The sequence below is a fragment of the Xiphophorus couchianus genome, chromosome 6, assembly GCF_001444195.1.
Source record: "Xiphophorus couchianus chromosome 6, X_couchianus-1.0, whole genome shotgun sequence".
In the NCBI taxonomy this organism is placed as follows: Eukaryota; Metazoa; Chordata; class Actinopteri; order Cyprinodontiformes; family Poeciliidae; genus Xiphophorus; species Xiphophorus couchianus.
In genome coordinates, this window is record NC_040233.1 from 15,465,558 (window position 1) to 15,489,068 (window position 23,511).

The following is a 23,511-nucleotide window of genomic DNA, read 5'->3' on the forward strand; positions in this document are numbered from 1 at the left end:
GCCAGTGTGTGCGCTTGACTATTCAAATACCATCGGAGAGTCGGGACTCCAGAAATGATGCCGAAAATGCAATCTTTTAAAATAAACTTGGAGCAAGAGGTGTGTTTTTTATTTACAATGTGGGCTTGCTAGTAAACACGTGGAAATGAGAAGAGGCGAATGGGTCTGAGTGCAGGTTGCATTGACTCCCGTCGCAATCTCATATCTGGCATATGAACATGTCTTGCACCAACTGAGAGCAAAAGTCAAACTACAGATACTGTTTCTCTTTCTTTCTGAAGTATCCGTAACAATATGAGGTAGTACAGATAATCCACTGAGTCAGTGTGATACAGAGACAAAGCATTTGTGAAATGTTTTTGGAAAGGCCTGTGGAATAGCTATGCCTCCAGCCTCCTGTCTCCTCCCTAGGGTAGCCTAAAGCCCTGTCGGCAGGATGCTGATCCCCACATGGAAACCCGATCTGCAGCCATCCTGGAGCCTGAGGAAAACTCTCCACCCCCACCCCCACAAAACTCCCTTCACTTCTGCCCTGGAGTTAAAGGGGTGCTCTGGAGGAACATTCTTTAAGCTCTGCCCCAGCCAGCTTCCACTCTCAACTCTCTGGAGTAACATTCTTGCAGCCCTGCCCTAGCCTTCACTGGGATCTCCTGGGGAGCATTCCTGAAGCCCTGCCCCAGCCCAAGACGAGCTCCCTGGGGACACATTCCTGCAGCACTTTCTCTCCCTGTTTCCCTCTCCCTACTTCTCCCTTGCTCCATTTCTCAGGCTCTCGCCTTCCTCCGCAGTCCAGCATTAGCACGATCAATACCACCGATCGCATCGGGGACACCAGGCAATCCATACCCATGCGCTCCCTTAGCGCACTGCAGTGGTCACAGCTTAAGTGCATGGAAAGGTGTTACACCTCTGCTAGATGGAGGGAGAGACAATGGCTGCCATTGATCGATTTTGCATGTGACATCTTTCTCTGTCCTTCTGTTCGTCGGGCGTGGTCGACAGGCAGTTCGAAAATGTTTTGACTTTATTTAGTTTGTTTTGTCTCACAGATGTCATCTTCTTGTTTTTAGATACTAGCATACGGGTGAAGCTTAATGAGAAACAGAAGCCATATGTGAGGTAATGCCTGTATATATGGTCACATGCAGTTCTATTAACACACCGTATAGGCCCAAGTTCTGTGAGCATGCAAATTTCCAAAATGTGGATTGGTTCCAGTCAAGCTCTGCAATTTGTTTACCAAAAATAAAACATTTGAAATTGTAAAAAACGGAGAGTTTAGCAGGTGCTGGTGGTTGATTAGAAAATGGTTCTAATAAAGCATCCATCTGTGAGCAGAGGCTTGATGTAAGGCTGATTAATTGGTCATGGATGTCTACATAATGCCACGTAGGAAATCTTTCGATATTCCTGAGAACACACAAACGAGCACGCACACCCATACACATACACAAACATTCAAAGTACTTAGTATGCCATCTAGAAGTTTCTTTTCTCCTGCTGTGCTTGAATACTAATAGAGTGTTTCTGCACAATCACAATACCCTAATGGCAATTAGATTCTTTTGTTTAGTTTCCACAGGGGCCCTTATCCAAACGATGTTTTTTTTCTTTCTATCATTGAGCAATTAAGAGTTATTTGTCTGTTAGATTGACATTTACAAAAGATTGGGCTTAATTATAGAAAAAAATGACTTTGTCAGTAATGACCACTGCTACATGTTGCAGCGAACAAAAGATTTTCCTTTCATTTAAAACAAAAAGTTGTTTTATATTTCTATCGCATAAAGTCTTTTATGTTTTGCCTTTTAAAAGTAAAAAGTATCCAGGCCTTTTGAACTTTCTCATGTTTTGTCTTTATACAAATGTAAACTTTGGTGCATTTCTCTGGGATTTTTATATGCTAGAAAACATAGTGTCTAGTTGTAAGGTAGAAGGAAAATAACTGGTTTGCAAATTTCAATAATTCTGTTGATGTTCTATAGCTCTGCTTAGAGGTCATTGTCCTGCATGAAGATCAACCTTCATCCTTGTACCAATTCTTTTGAAACCTTTTTAGGCTTTCTTCCAGATTTGCCCTGTAATTATCTCAATCCAGGTTTACTGACCTGCTTCACTGTTCACCTAAAGAGAAGCATCCCAGCATGACATTCTATCTCTCCCAAGCTTTATTATAGGGATGGTGTGTTTAGGATGATGTTATTTTTCCTCACAGTGTTTTGTACATAGAACAGGAATAATTGTGGTCTCATCGGGCCAGATCACCTTCTTTTACCTGTGTGTCATGTCCCCTATGTTGTGGGTTGAAAAATGCAAACAAAACTTCTTTTGCTTCTCTTTCAAAAAATGACAAATTTTTGCCAATCACAAATAAAGGCCAGATTTGTGGAGTGTATGATCAATAGTTGTCCTATTAAAAGAAGCTGTGAATCTCTGGAGCTCCTCCAGAGTTACCATGATCCTTTCGGCAGCCTAAGTAAATGATCCTCTCTTTGCCGAGCCTGTCAGTTTAGGTGGAAGACCATGTTTTAGTAGGGAAACTGAGACTGCAGATGGACTCCATTTACAAGGCTTCTGAAGGCATTTGTTTTTACTGGATTTATTGAGGTGTTAGTGCAAAGAGGGCAATTGTTGTCAATAGTTGTCCCATTAAAAGAAGCTGTGAATCTCTGGAGCTCCTCCAGAGTCACCATGAGCCATGAGACTTTTTATTATAAGTAAAACATTTAAAAGAAGGGTATTATGTAAAATCAATTTTTTTAGCTTTATGTCAGAGAGAGGCCCAATTTCAAGGCATCAAACTGGAAAGTCAAATTTCTTTTAAGTTATGTTTGATAAATACAGCACACATATAACAACTGAAAGAAACATAGTTACTTGATTGTTCTATAAAATTGCACTCTCTTCCTGGAAAGTATATAATACTTCCCCTTTAAAAAAATACATGTATCCCTTTTATTCCACTTGACAATTATCTATTATTTTGTGTTGGTGTGTCACATAAAATGCCAATAAAATACATTGAAGTTTGTGGTTGTGAGCTCATGGAAAAAAAAAAAGATCTCAAGGTCATACAGGCTGGCCAGAAATATTTTGGAACATAAATAGCTGGAAGGATGTCACCCATTACAATTTTTCTCAAACAAAAAGTGTTGTGTTTAATGCTAGCCACTCAGCAGAAAAACAAAGAAAAAAAGAGAACAGTTTTTCTTTAATTTTACACCTTTTTGGTTCTTTTTTCACACCAGAGACAGGCCCACAGATATATGTAAGCAAGCCACTTCACATGCAAAGAGCATGCATGCATTTCTGTTTGAAGAAACAACACTATCAATTTCATACAAACTATGAAGAAAAGGAAAAAAAACACTCAAACACTAGACTTGAGAGTGTTTTGAAGATGATGGAAAATCTTTGTAATGCTCTTGGGATATCTAACCTATAATTTGTGGTTGGCTGACTGGGCTGCAAAATGTGAAACCAAACTGCGCATGAATGTAAACAGAACACAGACTGAGCAAAGATTCTCATGAGTAACCCTTAAGTTTTCAATAAACGACAAATTAAAGTTCAAATATTCGTGTCCTGCCTCATGTTGTGTTTCTGAGCGTGCCTCAGATGGCATCTCTCAATTTAGGCCCATCAGGATGTGTAAAGGAGGACAGCAAATCCAGGAGAAGCACATGGAAACCTTCAGTTCGCATCATTAGTTCTGTCTGCCACCTTGTCAGTGTATTTATAGTCCTATTCATCCATCAACAGGTCAATGACAGAGTCTGCCAATGGCATCCTTCTTCTTCAGTCCCACAAGGTATCACTACTGCAGTTTACTAACAGTGGGGCTGACTGGGGGACTTTCTTACAGCAACATACTGCTTCCAGCTGAAGACTGGACCACGCAGCTCCAGATTACAAACATGTATGGATTTATGGTGAAACAAGGAAGGCTATGGCCCAGGCTGTAAATACTCCTATAACGATTCACAGATGTCTATTTGTGTGCCATCTTCTAGTATGTAAGGTGCATATAAATAACATGGCACATGTAGCAAGGCCTTTGTTGGTAGATATTTACCAGGAAAACTAGAAATCTGGTGTCGTGCTCCCCTTAGTGCAGTGTACTAACACACGTAGCATGGCATATTCTCTATTGAAGGCACAGCGCGAGAGTGGGAGTGGGAGAAGAGCTGAGTGGCAGAATGGAGGGGAGGCTCAGTGGGCTGAACGTTGTTTACCTGTCAGCTGGCATTGATTAATCTTGTGTTCGGTGAGATCGCTCAGCGACTCGAACACCTGCCGGCAGCTGTCGCAGCTGTGCAGCGCAGGCTCCTCGTCCTCCTCTTCTCCCTCCTCGCCTTCCTCTGGAGAGAGCAGCCTCTTCCTCAGATGCCCAGACTCACCATCCTCCGCCACCCTCTCGAGGGCGCACTCTGGATCTACAGAGCCACAGGAAATGACAGTACCACATAGTCAGAGGGGTGACCCACACAGTGAGGTACTACAGCTTCCTCTGGGTGACAATAAAATGGATTTCTAGACTCTGGATTTAATAAAAACAATAATAAAAGCTGTAATAAAAATGCGGGTTCAATTTGAACCTCTGTAACTCAACCATTCGTGCCATAACAGAAGTGTTGGGCAGGTGGAGTGAGAAAAATACAAGCAGAGAAGTTGGCACACACTCATATCTAACACACAAGCATGCACTCTTGTTATTAGAAATGGTTTTACGTTGTGTTTGCCCTGCTTCACCCAAGCAAAACTTTAGTATATGAAACTAGACTGATGGGAATATGTGCAGTTAATAAATCTGGGATTGCAGTTTTTGGCTGGACCAAAGATATATGAAATTTCACCAAGCGAGTACTGAACTGCTTCAACCAGCATCAGACAAAGCCAGGACTGTGAATATTCGGAGTGCAGCTTGGTTTAAAAAAATAAAATGCAAAAACCGAGATTGTTGTGCATTAGATTGTCGTCACAACACACTTGCTTAAATTATTCAGCCTTGCTCGCAGGCAGCCGCGGGTCGTGCACATCAATATTCTTCAATTCATCTGCAGTTTTGTCTCTTGTTGTCTTTGTGCCGCAGCATCGCCAACGGTAAGCCAACGACTACCCTGAGCCAGGACTAGTAACCATCTTTCAAATTACTCGCCAAATCTGTATTTCTCACTATAATGAAGAAAAATCTTTAAGCCAATCTGATTAAAAGACAACACCCTCAGACAAACAGTGTTGTCAACCAGGTTATGTTTTGTAGGGGAGAAGAACCTTTGCACTTTACCAGCAGCCATTTTAAGCCCCACTGATGAAAGTGTTCTTCTGCTTGTCTGGAAACTCTGCAGGGGAACATTAGGTGAAAGCCAGTTTTTTTCTTTCATCCAGCAAACTGTTAACAGCACCTGAGGGCAAAGAGTGTGTGGCACCGACATGCACAGGTGTGGGCGTTCATATATTGGGTTGTACAGGAACCATTTTAAGACCTCCTTCTCTTATATTGTGAAATTCCTCTAGGAAAGGCGTTCCAGAACTCATCAAGGCCACCCAGGATTTTTCCTTTCCCCCACTTGCGCCAAGTATTGATGTAACATCACACCCTCCATTGTCCTTCCCTCTTGGCGACGGAGGCTCTCGGAACATGCCCTCTAAAAATATCAGTGCCTTGGTCCCAGGTGGGACCATGCAGAACAGAACAGAAGGTGTTTCAAGAAAATGAAAATCCCAACCCAATCCTCGCAGACGCAGGCCTTTCTTGCTCCTGGGAAAACACTTCTGACTGAGGCCAAAAGCCACACAATATAGACTTATGATTCATCCACACATGCAGAGACTACATTTGTAGTATAAACTGAGAACTGAACACTTTATATAATTTTTTTTCTCACAGGCAGCCTGCGGAGAAGGTTATGACTTGTGATTTTCTTTCCCCAAATCTATTCATGAATCATTCACTTATTTAATATTACAGTCTCATTCTGTCAGGGAAAACTACCGATGACTCTAATTTAGCATTTTACAGTAAGTAGTTCTATGTTTAAAGAGTTTCACATTTTTTTACACTATTACCACAAGCTCCATGTAATTTCTTAGGATTTTTTGTGCTCTACCAAACCAAAGTAGGAGATAATTGTGAAGCAAAAAGAATATTCTACATATTTTTCTTGGAAAGAAAAATTGCTGAAAAGTATTATTTGTCAATGCGTTGCAGGAACACCTTTCACAACAATCATTACAACTCTTTTGGGGAATGTATTTACCAGATTTTTCCATCTAAAAACCTCAATTGGATTTAGGACTGGATTTTGACTGAGTCATTCTAACACAGTAACATGCTTCAGCAATGTGCTGTATCTATACTGTTCTGGATAAGTTCGTACATCCAGCTCATACCACCATATAATTGTGAAACTGCTATTTCTGTTTGATAATTAGTGGAACAAAGGAATTGAGAGAAATACTTAAATAAAAAAAACAAATAAAAAAACAGACCACATGAATATCTTCATGTATGTGCGAGTCTGAACTAACTTTAATTGTTGTTCCCTTGTTTTAGGTGACAGGTTTCAGCTGTGGCCCCCACTGGTTAGTCTGTAAGACAGAGAAGAATGACTTCCAGTGTGCCAGTGTAAGGAGTATCTGGAAGTACAAACTCCAACAAGGAACTGCTGGTGAGCTTGAAACTGGAAGTTGATGTTGAGTACGTATGTTTTTCAGGGGTGGTGGTGGGGGTTGAGGTTACAGGGCAAGGTCACGTTCAACCCAGGGATTAAAGAGCCACATCAATACTGAGGTTCCTGTGCCTCTGGGCCTCATACAGTAATCCATCAGATCAGGACATCCTCTTCTACCAGTCTCTGCAGGCTGGACAGTCGATCAATACCGGCATGCTTGGAATGGCTGACAATCATATGCCGAATACTGGGGGAAGATGTGCAACATTTCTGGGGTTTTTAAAAAAAATCAGACTCTAACATCTGTGTTAATTTTTAGAATCAAAATGACATGATTGGTGCAGAAGGACCAGAGAGAGGGCAGACCAATTGCTGATCTGATCCATATTTAGATAAAAGCAGTTCAAAGAAAGATAATAGCTGTAACTAAGAAATTATTCATGTGGGGGTGGGGTGTCAGGGCCACAGGGGGATAATGAAGATCTCACCAAAAAGATTTCTACAGATGAATTTCCACTCTTTACCAAACTAAAAGCGCATTAATCCTGGGCTCATAAAATGTGGGGATCTGAATGGATATTGACATCTTTACAGCTATGTAATATCGCACTGAGTCCAAAATCCATCAATCATGTGCACACTTGTGGTGCCTGGTGACATTTATCATGCCACAACTTTCATCTTTGAGACTTCAGGAGTCTCTTGGACCCCCCACCTTTATATTATTGAATATTTCTGCTCTTAAATATTTATAACCTTTTAATTGATATTCTCCTTTCTGCTCCATTAGCCCCACTGGGGATCTGTGGTCCCTGGCAGGGAAGCTCCACCATTGTCTGGCCCACACACTGAGACAGGTGGAGACACTGACCACAGGGAAAGAGGAGGGGCAAGAACCAACAGGAATGGAGTGGAAAAAACTGCATAAGGCAATAAAATGAGTAGGCATGGGATGGTTATTGGTATGAAGTTACAGAAAAGTTTATTGTACATTGTAGCAGTGCTACAGTTTTTCGTTATAATGTTCCAATGGTATAAAGTTGTTTTATTTAGACAAACTGATACAATGGCTAGAGGTGTCTCTGGTTGTATAGAGCTTAAAGTAGTACAGCACTGTCTTTCCTCCATCAATTGCTGCACACTATTGGTCAGCTGGCTAAAAGACTATTTTTATACTTCCTCTTAGCTTTCAAGTAGGACAAATATTTGAAACAAGGATTGGCTAAGCAACCAACTACAGCTGACCACACAAACTGACTGACAGCTGACATTAGCTTTTGTATTCATGCAACTAAATGAAAATAGGTACAATATTTTATTATTATTATTATTATTATTATTATTATTATTATTATTATAAGTAGTAGGATCTGTATAAAAAAATTATTTTATGTAATAAATTAAAACAAAAACATAAAACCAAGAAAAAATAAAATTAAACCTATACATACATTTATTTACATTCTTATACACCTGGCAGATTTAGATGTAAAAAAAAAAAATAATTAAACTAAGATGTTGGCTTCTGATAAAAATGAGACAGGGATCTTTCAAAAGAAAGTTCAATGCTGAAAAAAAAGAACAAATTTTTAACATACACCTTATCAAAAATGGCATGTCAAAATTATTCACAGCTTTTTCAGTAATCGGTGAAAAATCTTTTTTGGCATTACAGCGATAAAACCATTCTTATAATTGCCAGACCATATTCTTGCACGTCTCCTCTGGCAATCTGGTTATTTCTTATTGAGACTGAAAGGCATCCTTGTCGTCACCCCAATTTTTATTACCGATTAATGATTCTCATACATAAATACATACATAAAATTGATATGCATTACAGTAAAAAAAACTATGAATGCTAAAATTCATATTGTTATATCTGTTATATAACAATAATATTGTTATATCTGTCTAACATATTTAATTCTTTCTGATATACATAAAGCAATTAGATCAGATGAAACATTTTGTTTTAAACATTTGTCTTATAATAGTAGTTCCATTCACACAGAATTGTAGTATATTTATCATACTGCAAGAGTTTCAGTCTCATGCCTGAAAATGTGACACAAAGCTTCAGTGAAGGCTGTACTCAACAGAATCCTAACCAGAAAAGTTAACTCTGAATAAGATCTTCCACTTTAACCTCTTGGGATAGAATTGTGTCTGACCCTTAGCGAAAAGATTAGACAAAAGCATCAAGGTCCTAAAACAACGACAAGATTCAGGGATGTTTTATTTTAATTTTGCATTAGTCCGAATTTAGGCACAACATACAAAGGAGAATAAAATCACTAAGGGCTATGTTCTCACAAGCCTGAAGAAAAAAAGCATGTCAGCCTCAATCAGACTAAACCCTGATGGAGCGTTCTTTGTGCAATGAAAGAACGTGGTGTCAAAAATATCATTGCCAGTGCACCGATCCGCTCATTTTCCCCCCTTCCATCGTTTTCAAGAGATCCTCATCTCACGACTCCCCCCCACTCGTCTCCCTCCCTGGCAAACCACCCTGCAACCACCCACCCCCAAGTTCAAATTAAGAATTTATTTTAACCAGTGAGCAGCTTCTGTCGACACGTGTCGGCGGGCCTGATCAAAGGTGAGCGCACTTCTTTATCAGAGTGAGGGAGGCTGTCAGAAATAGGAGGACATTAAGATTGAATAACCTTCACAGGCTTGCCGGCACCTCATTATTTAAAAATCTAAAACTTCTGCTGAGCACCCAACATATATAGGTCACACCACATTCTAATGCCACATGTGCCTCTGAGTGTACCCTCCTCTGTGTGGATGGGATTTAGAGGACTCTTCATCAGATCGACTCATTCCCCCCCATCATTAAAGAACATCATCATCCAGGCGACGAAGCTGCAAGCTTGGAACTTGCCGGATTCTTAGCGTTTGTTAGGAGTTTACTTGTATAGAAAGACGGTAGCGGTGAAGATGTAGGGAGGGGGTTTCTTATGGTTGATGTGCGCGGTTTTACCCACCCCCAGTCCTCCAAGTTCTTATTAAAGGACAGCTTAATATTCAGATGTGAAGAAACGTAAAAGTAGAATGGCAAAGGTGTTCGTCAAGAGCTGTTTCTCTAACCGTTCTGAACACATCACAATTTGGGTTTATTATTTAGTACAAAAAAATGCCGTACATTTTTCAAGAAAAACATTATGATGCAGGCTGAGCTGAGATGAAAGTGATACAGATCTCAAACAATTATAATATGTTAAGAACAAACAATGAAGACAACGCAGAGAGAGAGAATGCTGACTGACGGAAGCACAGGTACACAATCGGCATCATTCTCCAGTAAAACCTGAATGCGCAGAAGAGATACAAGCGTACAAAGAAAGAGGGGGAAAATCAAAGCAGCTGAATGAGAAACAACATTTGAACATACCGAATGCTCTTTCTCTTTCTGTCTTACCAACTCCCTCACTGGGAGTGATAATATTGAACAGAGCGCCTTGCCATGCCATTAGTGCAGGAAAACATCAAAGGAAATGAATAATAGAGAGTATGATTTTCTGAAGTGGTGGAGTGAAAGAGTCCCTTCCTCTTCCTGCTGTAGTGAGCCCTGCAGTACATTGATCTGTGGGCAGCCGGAACCTAAGCAGAGCCAGAGTCTCCAACGCCGCACAATGACACCACACTACTCTGAACATACACTACAGCACCTAGCCAAGACTTTAGATCTCTACAACTGTTCTCAGCCACCTTCCTTTGACAGAGGTGAAACAATCTTCACCAATCTTCACCTCTGAAGAGGGTGAAAAAAAAAGAGCGGGGGGGAGCCTTATCAGTCTAACTTCACCAAGAACAAGTAAGCAAGAAAAAAAATAATATATATGTAAAGGCGGGAAAACAAGGACAAAGATGTGGCATAATTGCATACAGGCTGTACAATAGTACAGCCAAGCTGCAAATCTTAAGCCGCCCCAGACTCTCTTGGTAAAAAAAAAGCATACTGCCTCATTAAATCTCAGACATCAAGCTGTTCCTGCCTCTCTGTACTATACATTTTAGTGTCTATCTGTTAGAGGAGTCTCTTTTGTTAGAATTTATCCTTCGCTTCTGCTTCTTATCAAACATGAATGAGAGCCAAGATGCAGGACTTGCAGCAAGCTTGCAGAGTCACAAAAGTCCACAACTTACAGTGGCAGGTCTTGAAACCCTGTCTGATTAAGCTATTGGCTTGTCAGAAGTCAAAAGGCTTTTGTGGGACTGTCCATCAATGTGCCAGACGGAGAAAAATCAGGTGAGCCCTTTCTGTTGCTTTTCAACTTGATGTTTTTCAGCTGTAAGTTGAAGCGACCGCTGTTTGATTACCTGTGTCGAAACATTTTTAAAGTTGCCGGTGACGGGTTTGACAGCAACTTAAAAGTTTTCCACTCGAAACGGCTCATTTTCTCATTGACCGTTCGTCAATCCATGCACAAAATAAATCAGTCAGATGAAGTCAAATGAGGAAAGTGAGAAATTAATTTGTGCGCCCTCCTGATTTCTCCACAGGCAGACATCGATCATGCAGCGGCTGTCTCCCCTCACTCTGGAGATAGAAGCGGTGGAGGGATGGTGAGAGGGGAGATTCGTGTGTCTGAGGGGGTCGTTGTAATCAGGCACACTCATTAGCTCTGCCTTGGCTCTGGATGACAGGAGATCTCTGAGGCAAGTTAGTCTCTTATGTCCAGGGTAAGAGGGGGAAAATGTAGCTCCTTTACACAAAAGAATCAACTGATACTTATCAATACATTGGTAAAAAAAAAAAAAAAAAAAGAATGGGACAATAATGGCGCTTTCTATGTGGTGGCAACAATCAAAGATATATAATCAGGTTCCACAAATTAGAATCTGTTTTAAAGAAACATTTCTCAGCAGAAATATCCAGCTCAGGTTTGGTCACATTTTAATCTTAAACTGGAATGGACCAAATGCAGTCCAAGCTCATAAAAAAAAATTAAATGCTTTATAACATCAGGAACAATGCACATACCGTACTAACGTGTGCAGTGTAGAACTGCACACGTTCTACACTCAGTAAGCGTATTTTATACGCTTACTGATTTAAGCGTATAAAATACGCTTAAATCAGTATTTTATATTTCAAATTCGAGGTAATCAGGAGTAATCCAGACTTATTCAGAAAACTGAATTAATCTTTAAATTTAATCCCAATAGCAAACTTTAAAGCAGATCTTAACATTAGCATTGTTGAGTCCCATTGGTTACTCATATATAGTATTCTTAAAGTGTTTAAAAATAATTTTCAGGTTGTTTGTACTGTACATGTTTTAATGTTTATGATATTGAGTACCCAAAATTCTATTAGATAAATACTGATGAAGGCTTTTAATGCTTCTGAAACCAAGTATTGCCAGACCAACAGTGTACTTTTGTCAGTCAACTCTGTCAACACATCAGAAAACTCAAGAACTACTTCCTGTCTTACTTAAAAATGAAAATCAACAAATACACAGCAATCACATCATATCTGGGGCCAATTTAATTAAATGTTTTAAATTTACTTGATAACATGCTGAGAGCAAGTGGATAGAGGTTGACGAGGAATACTGTGGTGATATCGCAAGATCTTGTGGCATGAGATCTCTTTACACTAGAACTCCTTAGACATAAAAGTTTTAAAAAGATCAAACATAGCTGAGCCAAGCAAGTATTTATAGTGCTGCACACAGCCTCAGTGTTTTGCACAGGAGCACTCAGAGAGCTATGGGTAAATGCCGGACTAATGTGGCAGCCTAGGTGTACTCGTGGTCCCCAGCCTGCTGGGCAAAACCATCCATATCGGGTTTAAAATAACCACGCCTGAGACTTAACCTTTACCAGAGACAAATGAAATGAAAATATACTGTGTGGTGCATCAGAAGCAGACTTCATTCATAGGGGGCTTTCTGCTAGCCTGACCTGAATTACCGCTCTGTTCCTGGAGGGCCACTGTGAATGGCACGCATGGAGACAGGACACATTCATCTGCGAAGCTCTATTTTACATCATACAGAGGGCTGGGAAACAAAGAGTGTAAAAAAACAAAAAAGACAGCGAGAACACACAGAAACACAAGGACGGCTATGGGCACACTGGCATGCATGCATGCAGACCCGGAATACACACACACACATATGCACACAAACACACAAGACGATACATCACCGCTCTCTGCCTTTCTCTTGTGGAAAACACATGCAAGCGTACAGTTTACACCATGAAAACCGTAAAAACAGGAAACCTCATACTTTTTCATCAGTCTTGTCCAAACTAAGGTTTTACAGACAGAGACACACACACAAACACACGCCTACAGACACATGATCCACTTTCCAGCCGAAAATGATGAAATATGAAATGGAGCATTACCGCTTGGAATGGCAGTCTGCCCAGGACTGTGCTGGTCCTCTGTCACATTGTCTTCTACTGCCAGAAAAAAAAAAAAAAAAAAAGAGAAGGGGTGGGGAATGGAAGGAAAGAAACAGTTAACGGTGAAAAACAACTTTGACAAATTGAGATTTTTGATTCTTTTTTTTTTTCTATATGGAAACTAAAAGAGCTTTCAGATGCTCTCGATGGCTCAACCTGTGGTTTGGGAATCCACACAAGCCTTTCAAGTGTATGAGCTCTGGCAAAAAGGCAAACAGCCACACACGTAAATAACATATTGGACTAGGTAATGACGTGATGAATTATAAACGTCTCCCTTGAAACGCCTCCCCGATATCAACATCGACTAAGTCAGAGAAAAAAAAATACCTTGATGACTACATTAGTAAGACGACTAAGCAGCATGCTAGTTTAACAAATTAGACGGAATAGCAGATTCCAGTGCACAGAAATCAAAATGCACATGCTAAAAGTATCACCAGTTTCCTTGCCAATACCAATTGCTGGCTTCCTTTAAGATCAGATCTGCCTACTTCCTTTAACTGTAACACATCAAAAATAAATATTTGCTACAGGTCCATTTATGGAAGTAGCAGTTGTGATTCTATTAAAGAAAAACAATGGTACAAAGACATTCCTATATTCATTAAAGTACCTTTGTCTGTTTTTATTAAACTTTTTTTATTAAACATTTTTATTAATTGCATTTGATATAAACTTTATTAAACTTAAGTTTATGATGTGTAGAGTATAAAAACCTTAAAACATTTCTGGATTTGATCACTGGTCAGACCTGATAAAGGGAAAAGCCGATTCCTCTCTCTGGTCAATTTATTGGTGTATCTCTATTATTATGAAATACCCAGTTAAGATTCAGTTTTTGTCTCATAACTGTCAAAGCAGGAGCAAAGTGGTTTTACTCTAACAGGCAGGGTGACAATATAGAGATAGCTTGATGGAGACTCTGCTCATTAGGTGAATGGCAACTAAGTCACTTTTGACTTTTCGACAACAACACAAGCCTTGAAAAACATGACTTGTGTTTAGTTAAAGGCAGAACCTTTTTAAATTGGAGCCTTTTTAGAGCTGGTGAGACTTTCTTGTGGCATGTCAAGCACAAGAAACGAAATGGATTTTAACAGCGGGAAGAGAACAAAAGAGTCTCCCACCTGTTCTATGTAAAATGAGGGTCTCACTGAGGACTTCATACGCCTCTGCGTTCCACCCCTGCAGTTGAAATGCATTCTCCATTATGTCCTTTCTTTCTAGCCTTTCATTTTCTTGGGCAAAGAGGAAGGGAGTTGAGGGGGGGGGGACTGACAGGACCTCCCAGTAGGGGAGTATGGCAGTGACTGCCAAAGCAGAAATTGGCGCACTTTTAAAATTGCACAAAATATCCTGTACTTTGCATAATTAAGATGGGGATCCTATGGTGGCAGAAGCCTTTTCCTCAGGGGAGTCAGAGTCCGTGTCAAGCAGGGTAACAAACATCAGTGGAAAAATGAAGAGGGGAGTCGAGTTGCTTTTTGTGAGACACAAACCAGCCGAAGATGTCTGTTTTCTTGCCAGTCCATGATGACTTCCAGAAAATAACCATTTACATGCCTGTAATGCTCTTTTTGGAAAGATTTTCTTCATGCATCCATGTACTGCATATGGAAAATATGCAAAACCACTGGTCAAAAGTCAGACAATTAATTAGCTCAATCAATTAAAAATGGTGACATAGTCCTAGTTGGACACCACTGCGGTAGTGCGTCCTCTCAGAACTGCTGTTTCAGCCTTCGGAGAAAACTTGTCCTGTTAAAGGAGGCCTCTGTGACTGACGCCCTGAGAGTTTAATGAGTTTCTGTAGCACTGTTGAGCGCCTTGCATCTCGGATCATTTAAATGGGCTACAGATAGGGGGTCCTAATAAATCCCCCGCCGTTCTATCAGAGGATGGTGGCGGGAGCTAGAGTTTTTGTTTTGATTACCGTCACTGTTGGCGAGATGAGGGAGCTCAGGCAGAAAATTCTATCTTACAATGCCATAAGAACTTAAACATTACTGCAGTTTGCGATGATTTGTCACCACTGTGAACTTATTAAAAGTTTTGCCATTTAAAGTAAACAACTTCCACCACCACGCAAACGCTTTTCTCATTTGTACCTGGCTGCTTGATAATTAATAGCCAGCTTGGAGCGATCACGAAGGGTAAGCTGTCAAGTAAAGGAATGTTTTTAACAAGCTGGACTATGATTAACAAAGAGAACAGAGCAAATATAACTAACAGGCTTTTTAATTAATGTGTTCTTAAGCTTATGATTGGCTTGTAATGACTTGAGTAAAACTTAGTTCACAGTATTGTAGACGCATCGCTGCTATCAGTTAATTAATGTTTGACAAGGTACAGTGTATCACTAAAGCGACGTCAGGCTGCAATCACTGTGCTATGCATTGTTGATACAGCATTGAGCACACTTGGGACAATTTGGGCAAAGAACCTTTCATTTAAAAAAAATTGCAGCGGAAGAAAAGCAGTTCTGCAACACTTAACATACTGACCATAAACACATGTAACGGTTGTTAAATAGCCTTATGATATTTACGGTTAAATCTTGTCGGTTTTTTTTAATCTTATATGTAAAAAAAAAAACAAAACAAAATAAAACAAGACAAATACAGAGGAAAATAGCCTGGAAAAGCTGCGAAAAGCACTTATTCAAAATACCCAAATAGAAGAAAAGAATATCTGACCGTGTGAGACAATAGATTCAGGGGTGTGTGTGTGTGTGTGCGTGGGCGTGCATGTGGGGGTGTGGGGGTGTTGTGTAAGCACACAAAGATGTATGAATAGAGGATATGTTTTATGCTCTTTTTCCACAAGTATGCCCACATACTTGTGCCTGTAAGCCTTTGTATGGTGTGTGATGGGGGTGAGCAACTCGCAGACATTTAAACAGCCCCGAAGTGTGTTCCTGGATATGCGTGACTCATCTGCTTGGTTACAGCCAGCGAGGACGATACAGTGCCGAACACAATGGCTGTGTAATCCGCCCTGACTGACCGGGAAGGAGACGCTCGCCACGGGGAGTACAACTCAATTTAGCTCGGGTCAAGAGGTCAACCCTCCTCAATTAGGGCTGGGGAGAAGGGAGGGAGGAGGACACGCACTGCACATGAATAACTTTCTTAATGAGCATTATTTGAACTGGTGATTAGTGTCATAAATAATTTGCTGCAGAAAAGCATGTTGATCGTGTTGCATAATATTTGTAGTCCTTCACATATTGTTTCACGTATTGTGTGAAACAAATTGTTTATAAAAAAAAGAAAACAACCCCATTTGTGCCAGTTCTTTTTTTTTTTTAAATCTCACGAATCAATAATCTCATTATGCAGGTTGTGCAAATTCAGCTTCCAGTAAATATTAATGCCATTCATCCTGATACTATTATATCAGAAACAGCAGTAGTACTAATCAGTCACTGTCTCTGATTCAGAAGTGTGTCTCCATGTGGCAGACAAGCCATGACAACAAGAGCGACACATGCCACGGAAAAAGGACAGATATCGGCCAGCTCCCGCGACACCCGGGTCCAACACGCTCAGCCGCACGTCAAGAACACTGACAGGCGTGCTAATGGGATTTTTTTCCATGGCTTCATCATAATTTCCTTAATGATAATTCTAAACCATATTTTTGTGTCACATTAGAAAAGCGTTAATGGGTGTTATGCCACAGATCATTAATTGTGAACGGACTGAAATTTAAAGCAGCTGAGGATGACGCAACTGTTAATAAGTATGTAAGGAAAGATGAGAAATGTTAATAAAAAATACAGTGCATTTCTGCATTTTAATTATGATAGTCATTCGTGACAATCCACAGTAAACATTTTACATGTGTTACATGAGTTTGGAAGTTATTTCAAACTAAAATTAACATTAGTGACATTTTTGTTCTATGATTCTAAAGAATCAGACTGCTGAGAGGAGGGCCCTGCTTCTCATACCTACTTGAGTTCACCGGTGAAATTAAAAAAAAGAAGTTTTTATTAGAAACAGTTTGCTGGTTTTGAACATTTTTCTTCGACTTACTTTTCTTGAAAAAATATTTATTTTTAATGTAAGACCGAGTCTTTGAGTAGATTGATTCACGCACAAATTGAAACATTTCTGATGTGTTTCAGTATTCACAAATCAGACACATGAACAATTTATTAGCGGCTAAGATAATGCATTTCTTTTTCCTGTGACTACAGAACGTCAATCCTCCAGAGTTCACTTACGTGGCAGCAGATTTCTGCTTCTAAAAAAACATCAAATATTTAAGGTGTACATGACACAGGCCTGATTTCAGGACAATCGCTACACTCGCAGTAAATGGTGCGGAAAATGTATTTATACATGCAAACGACAGACCTGGAAACTTCTCTCCCTCAGCCAATGAACGGGTGAATGCTGGGAGTGTCGTTTGTGCTCAGAATAAAAATATCAACCCAGGTTGACATTATTCAGGAAGCACTGTAGGACAGACGACGTGGCAGTGGTCGTGCAGGATCGGGAGCGAGATCGTCCTTTCCTTACTGCTCACTGAGTGCTGACCCAAAGCCACTGCGCATCAAAACAAAATTACAATGTGCCTACAGTTGAGAAACGTGGAAGGCTCGGGATTGAGTAAATGTCAGCAGCCAGGGTGAAGTGTTTGCATATAAGCGAATGATGTATGGTCTCGTCCTGTGCCATTTATTCCCCCAAGCAATAACGTAGCCGGATCTGTCTCTCAGACTTAATTGAAACGGGACTTGTAATGTTGCCCTTTTCCTCGATGGGACCAAAAAACATAACCTCCCACAAGCCACCAAGACTGAGAAAGTGGGTATGCATGTGGAGGAGGTGGAGGGCTACGCAAGGGGGGGCAGACAGCAAAGAAAAAGAAATAGTGCCAACTGTGACAGCATTATTTTGTCCTCTCTTCTACAGGCACACCATACACATTCTGTGGTATCCATACACATTATGCCTGCATCTTTCATTTGCACCTGTTTATTCTGCACTCTGCTGGACAACACTTTCTTTATGAGCACACTGACCGCTGCCCTAAAACAACACTCAAAAAGTGAAACCTGAACTCTGAAACCATGCAGCTATTCAGACACAGGCTCACACATGTCTGCATGGGACAGGAATATACGGAGGGTAAAAGCACAAATATAAAATTAGACTTTCCGAAACACAAGTCTACAAATAGACGCTCATTTTGGTTATTTTGAAAATAGTGTGAAAGAGTGAAACAATTTAAGGAAATGACAAGTTAAATTATTATGTACATCTGTATGAGTCCATCTCAGTCCCCGAGGAAAGACATAGACACAGAACAATAAATAACATCTGCCTGGCCTGGCTTGGGTCTGATCCAAAAAACAGTGAAATATCTCTGACGTATCGCTGCACTTCTGCCTCGGCGAAGACAGTGGAAATGAAGACGCAAAAGTAACAGCCCATTTTTTTTCTCTCCCCAATTTCAATTTTCGGTGACAACGACAAATACAAACAATGTCATCACTCTGACTTCATTTGCATGCTGATTTGCTCACTCCACATCCCTTCTCTGTCTCACACGTCGATGTGCACAAATCTAAACAGATGTTCTCCTGAATATTTTCACACACACTTGTAGAATGCTGGCAGCAGACAATAATGCTTAAAAGACATTTGTTTTAAGGATAACCAATGTCACACCACCTAGCGAAAAAAAAAAAAGAAAAGACGAAGAAGAGAAACTCGTCAGTGGCGATTGTTTTTGAGAAAATAGGAGCACGTTTGCACGGAGTTGTTTACTGCAAAACGGAGACGATTTTTGAAAAAGATGTGCGTGCACTCACATTTCCATTTCTCTCCTGGGTATTGATTTAAAATGGTGGCTGCATGAATGTACTACCACAAGACCATGTAATCTTCCTTTGAGAGGAAGACTTCCGAGAAAGGAAAGAAAAAACAGGGGGAGAGAATGAAAGAAAGAAGGGGGAAAAGAGGGTCTACAGACCACAAGCTGAGAAAGTGAAATTGTGGACAACTATTTGCTGAGCAAAATACAATGCCTGCCAGATGAACTGGAGCTCAAACTCCAAAACTCAGCAGAACCCCACACCCCCTCCCCCTTTTACACACACAAACACACTAAATATGCAACTCAGAAAAGTCATGTGTGAAGAGTGTGTGTGCATATTGCTCTGTGTTGCTGTCTCTATTTCACTTTCCCTCCCCCCTTTCTCACTCAGTGACAAATGGTGGATCAAATTGCAAACCATTGCAACTGTGTAAAAGCCAAGGAGCCTAAGGGGGATGAAAGGAAAATAGTGTGTAGAGAGGAGATTCCCCCCCCCAACCCCCACTTTTCCACATTTGCATAATCTAACTTATAAATAATGCAGATGGCTAGAATGTAACTTTATAGATCCTTCTTTAAATTCTCTTTATATAGACATCCGTGCTCGCACGCAAAGAAAGAAATCACAAGCCTTCCTCTTTCCCCCTTCACATATAAAATGTTTCCACCTTAGTTTCTCAGACAGAGGTGGATCACGTGACCCAGCCCCCCCATTCCATCAGACGGCTCAAGTTCCGACCTGGAGCGTCTTTAACGCATCCAGATGTGCGCCAGCGTCGCGCTCCGCTGTTGCTCTCTCTCTCTCTTTCTCTCTCTCCTTCTCTCTCTATCTGACATTCTCCATTGCCCTGCCCTTGCACTTTAACTGTCACTACAATCCAGTCATAACTGAAGCGATATGCTTTTTTTTTTTTTTTTTTTTTTAGAAATTAATTAGAATATAAATTGTTATTATTTTCTTCTCCAATAAAGTCCGTATGCTACCGCTCTTTTAAAGAAGCTCACATTGAAATGCGTAAAAAAATGGAAAACACACACGTTTCCATTCCTTTAATAAGAGCAAATGTTTTAAGAGAGCCAGTAAAAACACACAGGCTTATCACTTACCTTTCAGTGATCTTGGTTTCGCTTGCTTGCGGCGCGACATCCTATAGAAAAGAAAACCCCCAGCTGAAGTTGCTCAGTTTCTGCCTTGTAAATTTCAGTGTAGGACGGGATAGTCTATAGGTATGGTATCTTTAAATTGCTCTGGCTGAAAAATCGCGCCATTACAGAAGGATGCAACTTCCAGCCGTGCGTGGCCGCGCGGTGTGGACGCGAGTTTGGTTGTTATTTTGTGATGAGTAGGTGGAATGTTATAAAATCCAATTAGCCCCGATCGGTGTGTTTACAGTTGAGCTGGAAAAGTGCGAGAATGTGCCGATCCCGTCATGCCGCGTCCTTTCTCCGGGAAAACACACACGCGTGTGGGCATGATGATCGCTCAGATAAGAGATGAAAAGCGAAATATTGCTATAAGCTTTTCGCTTCTCATCTCAAATGCATCCGCGTTAGAAAGGCATCTGCAAAACGCCTCCTGCGAGAGCTCAAAAAAATCCAACGAAACCCCACAAAAAATAAAAAACAGAAAAAAATGATAATCACACTTTTTTTTTCTTTTTTTTTTTTTTTTACTTCATATCCACCTAACAGCATAAAAACTACTGCAGACTCTTGCCTTTTCTCCCTCCGGTCAGCTAATCATGAATTAGGTTCGGCAATCTGATCTAAGTCTACGTCTAAATTGCTCTTAAAAGAGGTTGAAGAAGCAGAGAGAAGATGGAAGCTCCCTCCTCATCACAAACCTGCAAGGTCTTGGACTGCGCTGTCGCTCCGGTAGTCCACATAATAATGGAAAATGGAAGCAAGGCCCCCAAAGCCATCAGGATGGCTCCAGAGGGGGCCCCTACCCCGCAGGGACTCGCTCTGTACGTAATCACTGAGGAAATCATTGTCAGCCTGCCTGCACTCACACACAGACAGAGAGGCATGATTAAAATCCGAGGGATTGTGGCAAGATACGGATTGCCGGATCCGCTCGGTCCCCGGATCCGGAGTCGAACTCTAAACCCAGAGTCGGCTTGCTCACCCTGGCGTCTCCTCTGCCTTCATGCTCGCCGTCGGCCACTCTCCGTCTACGGCAGACGGACTGGTCCCCCTTCTGGTAGAAATGGTTAAGCAGAAAGACATTTTTTTTGTGCGGGCTGTTGGGCTGCATGTATGAAATAGAAAAGTGTGGAAATTTAAAGGGATGTTGAGGGAGCTTTATATAGAGGGACATTTTTGTCAATGAAAAAACAATTGTGATATATGAAAACAAATATACTTATGCTACATAAATAGATATATTTTATATACATCTTATTTTTATTTTTTTAATTATTAGAGTTTTTCTTCTTTCTTTCTTTTTTATCTCTCTCTCATTCTTTCTTTTTTCATTCTTTCTTTTCCTCACAATTCAAAGGTGCACTGCAGCAGCCTATACCCCTCACCTGCCTGCAGTTGCAAAGGGCCCAATACTATGCCCCACGATGTGAAAATAAGATCCAGAGAGGAGCCCTGCGGTGGGCTTCTCGCTCTGCTCTTTCCCCCCTCTGCAGGCTGGAGGTATAGCCAAAATCACAGGCAGTGCATTTCTGTTTCGGCTCAGACAAATGTAAGAGAATAGTCAGGGTTTTTGTGGCTGCAGATCTATTGGGGAGAGGAGAGAAGAAGTCAAAAGGGCAACTCCAAGTGTGTGCCGCTGTAGTAGAAGGAAAATTAACAACAACCCCTGATAGCCTTTTCTTTGCCGTATCTAGTTTTGTGAAAAGAAAATTCACCATAAAAGTTAACTGCAATTGTAAAAGTTAATGATGTAAGTACACATTAGGTTTGGTCTTGTTCTATAGGGTATCTCTGCACTTTTTCTTCCAGCTCTTAATGAGGTTTTATACCGTTAAGGATATCAAAGGCAAGCAGTTATTATGACACAGGAATTTAAATGTAAAAGAAACTGCCGCTACAGTGAAGAGAAAGCATAATTTGCAGTTTGCATCCCAAAATGTTAATTTATCTTCATGTGATGGAGCAACATAAATGATTCTGGATTGGAAGAAAAGTTAAAAAGCTACATCCAAAGCTTTGGAGACTTCACACAGTTTCATCTATTTAATGAAAAGGGCAAATGAAAGGCACTACTGCATATGTACCAAGGAATCTCAGAAACCCTAAGCTAACAGGATAGCATGATTCATAAATCAGTCAAGAGATCCAAAGTAACTCTGGAGGAGTTGCAAAGATCCACAGCTCTTAGAGAATCTGTTGACAGAAAAGATAACATAGATTCATAGAAAAGATAACATAATACAATAATAATAATAACATAATACAGTAACATAATAACATAATACAATAGAGAACATAACTGTTCTCTATTGTACAGCCACAGTATCATGCTGCACTATGGTACATGAGCACTGTCTCAGTGACTGACCAATAGAAGCTCACCACCAGCTCTTCAAGCATCTCAAGAAGTGAAGTATTTGAAGTGCCTTCTTGACTGTTGCTGTCGTGTTATCAGTCCTCTTGGCGGATGAGATACTTGAAGAATTGGGCAACCTCCACTCTTTTGATGCTGATGCAGATAAAACAATGGATGATGAACTTCAATCTTCTAAAATCTAGAATCATCTTCTTCATCTTGGTTAATTCGAGGATCAGGTTGTTGTTATGGGTCCAGTTCTCCAGGTTTAACCTTTTCTCTCTAGGAAGTTTTGCTGTTGGATATGATTCTGCCTATTACAGTGGTGTCATCAGCAAACTTATCAGCAAATCATAAGCTGCACCTTCAACAAATCTGGGATTTTGTGAATTTGTGGCAGGAAAAAATAAATGTTTAAAAGAAAGTCAAGAAGTCCTGTTTGCATTTTGGCACAGTCCAAGTAGCATTCAGTGCACACCTGTGAATAAAGATGCTTTGGTCAGATCACACTAAAATTTATATTTTAGGCCAACATGTAAACCCTGAACATGCGACAGACTGGCGACCTGTCCAGGGTGTACCCCGCCTCTCGCCTGAAAAGTTTGCTGGAGATAGGCACTAGCACCCCTCCAGACCCCACTAGGGACAAGGGTGTACAGAAACTGGATGGACGGATGGATCACCCTGAACTCATCATTCCCTCCATGAAACATTTCGGAGACAGTTCAAGCTGTGGAGGTTGTTTTCTTCTGTACCTCCAGGCATGATGGTCGGAGTAGATGGATGGAGCTAAATACAATGCAGTCTTAAAAGAAAACATTTTCAAGGGTGCAAAGAACTTGAGTTTGTTGTGGAGGTTTGTTTTTCAGCAATATAGAGCAAGAGTTTCAATGGAATGACTTGTATCAAAGCACATTAATTTGTCAGAATGGTCCAGTCAAAGTCCAGATTTAAATATGTTTAAGAATTGAAAGGCCCTACACCCGGTCTGATCGAAATTTAATGATTTTTCATTTAAAAAATGAACAAGAACTCATCCAACGGATGAGCAATGAGCTCCAGCTCATT

The 23,511-nt window shown here is 40.6% G+C and overlaps 1 protein-coding gene across 8 annotated transcripts in view; it reads right to left on the reverse strand.

The window, feature by feature from the left end:
* znf521 (zinc finger protein 521) overlaps positions 1-20,947 on the reverse strand; it is a 114,628-nt gene extending 93,681 nt beyond the window's left edge. For 3 of the 8 annotated variants that reach the window (XM_028019798.1, XM_028019796.1, XM_028019797.1), the window contains exons 1-3: positions 20,049-20,779; positions 13,047-13,103; positions 4,236-4,436 (exon numbers count right to left, since the gene is read on the reverse strand). In XM_028019798.1, the coding sequence (XP_027875599.1) occupies positions 4,236-4,436; positions 13,047-13,103; positions 20,049-20,088 (298 nt within the window). In that variant the 5' untranslated portion in view covers positions 20,089-20,779. The other 5 variants (XM_028019795.1, XM_028019794.1, XM_028019801.1 and 2 more) reach the window with 5 other exon arrangements.
* Between the last annotated feature and the right edge of the window lie 2,564 nt (positions 20,948-23,511).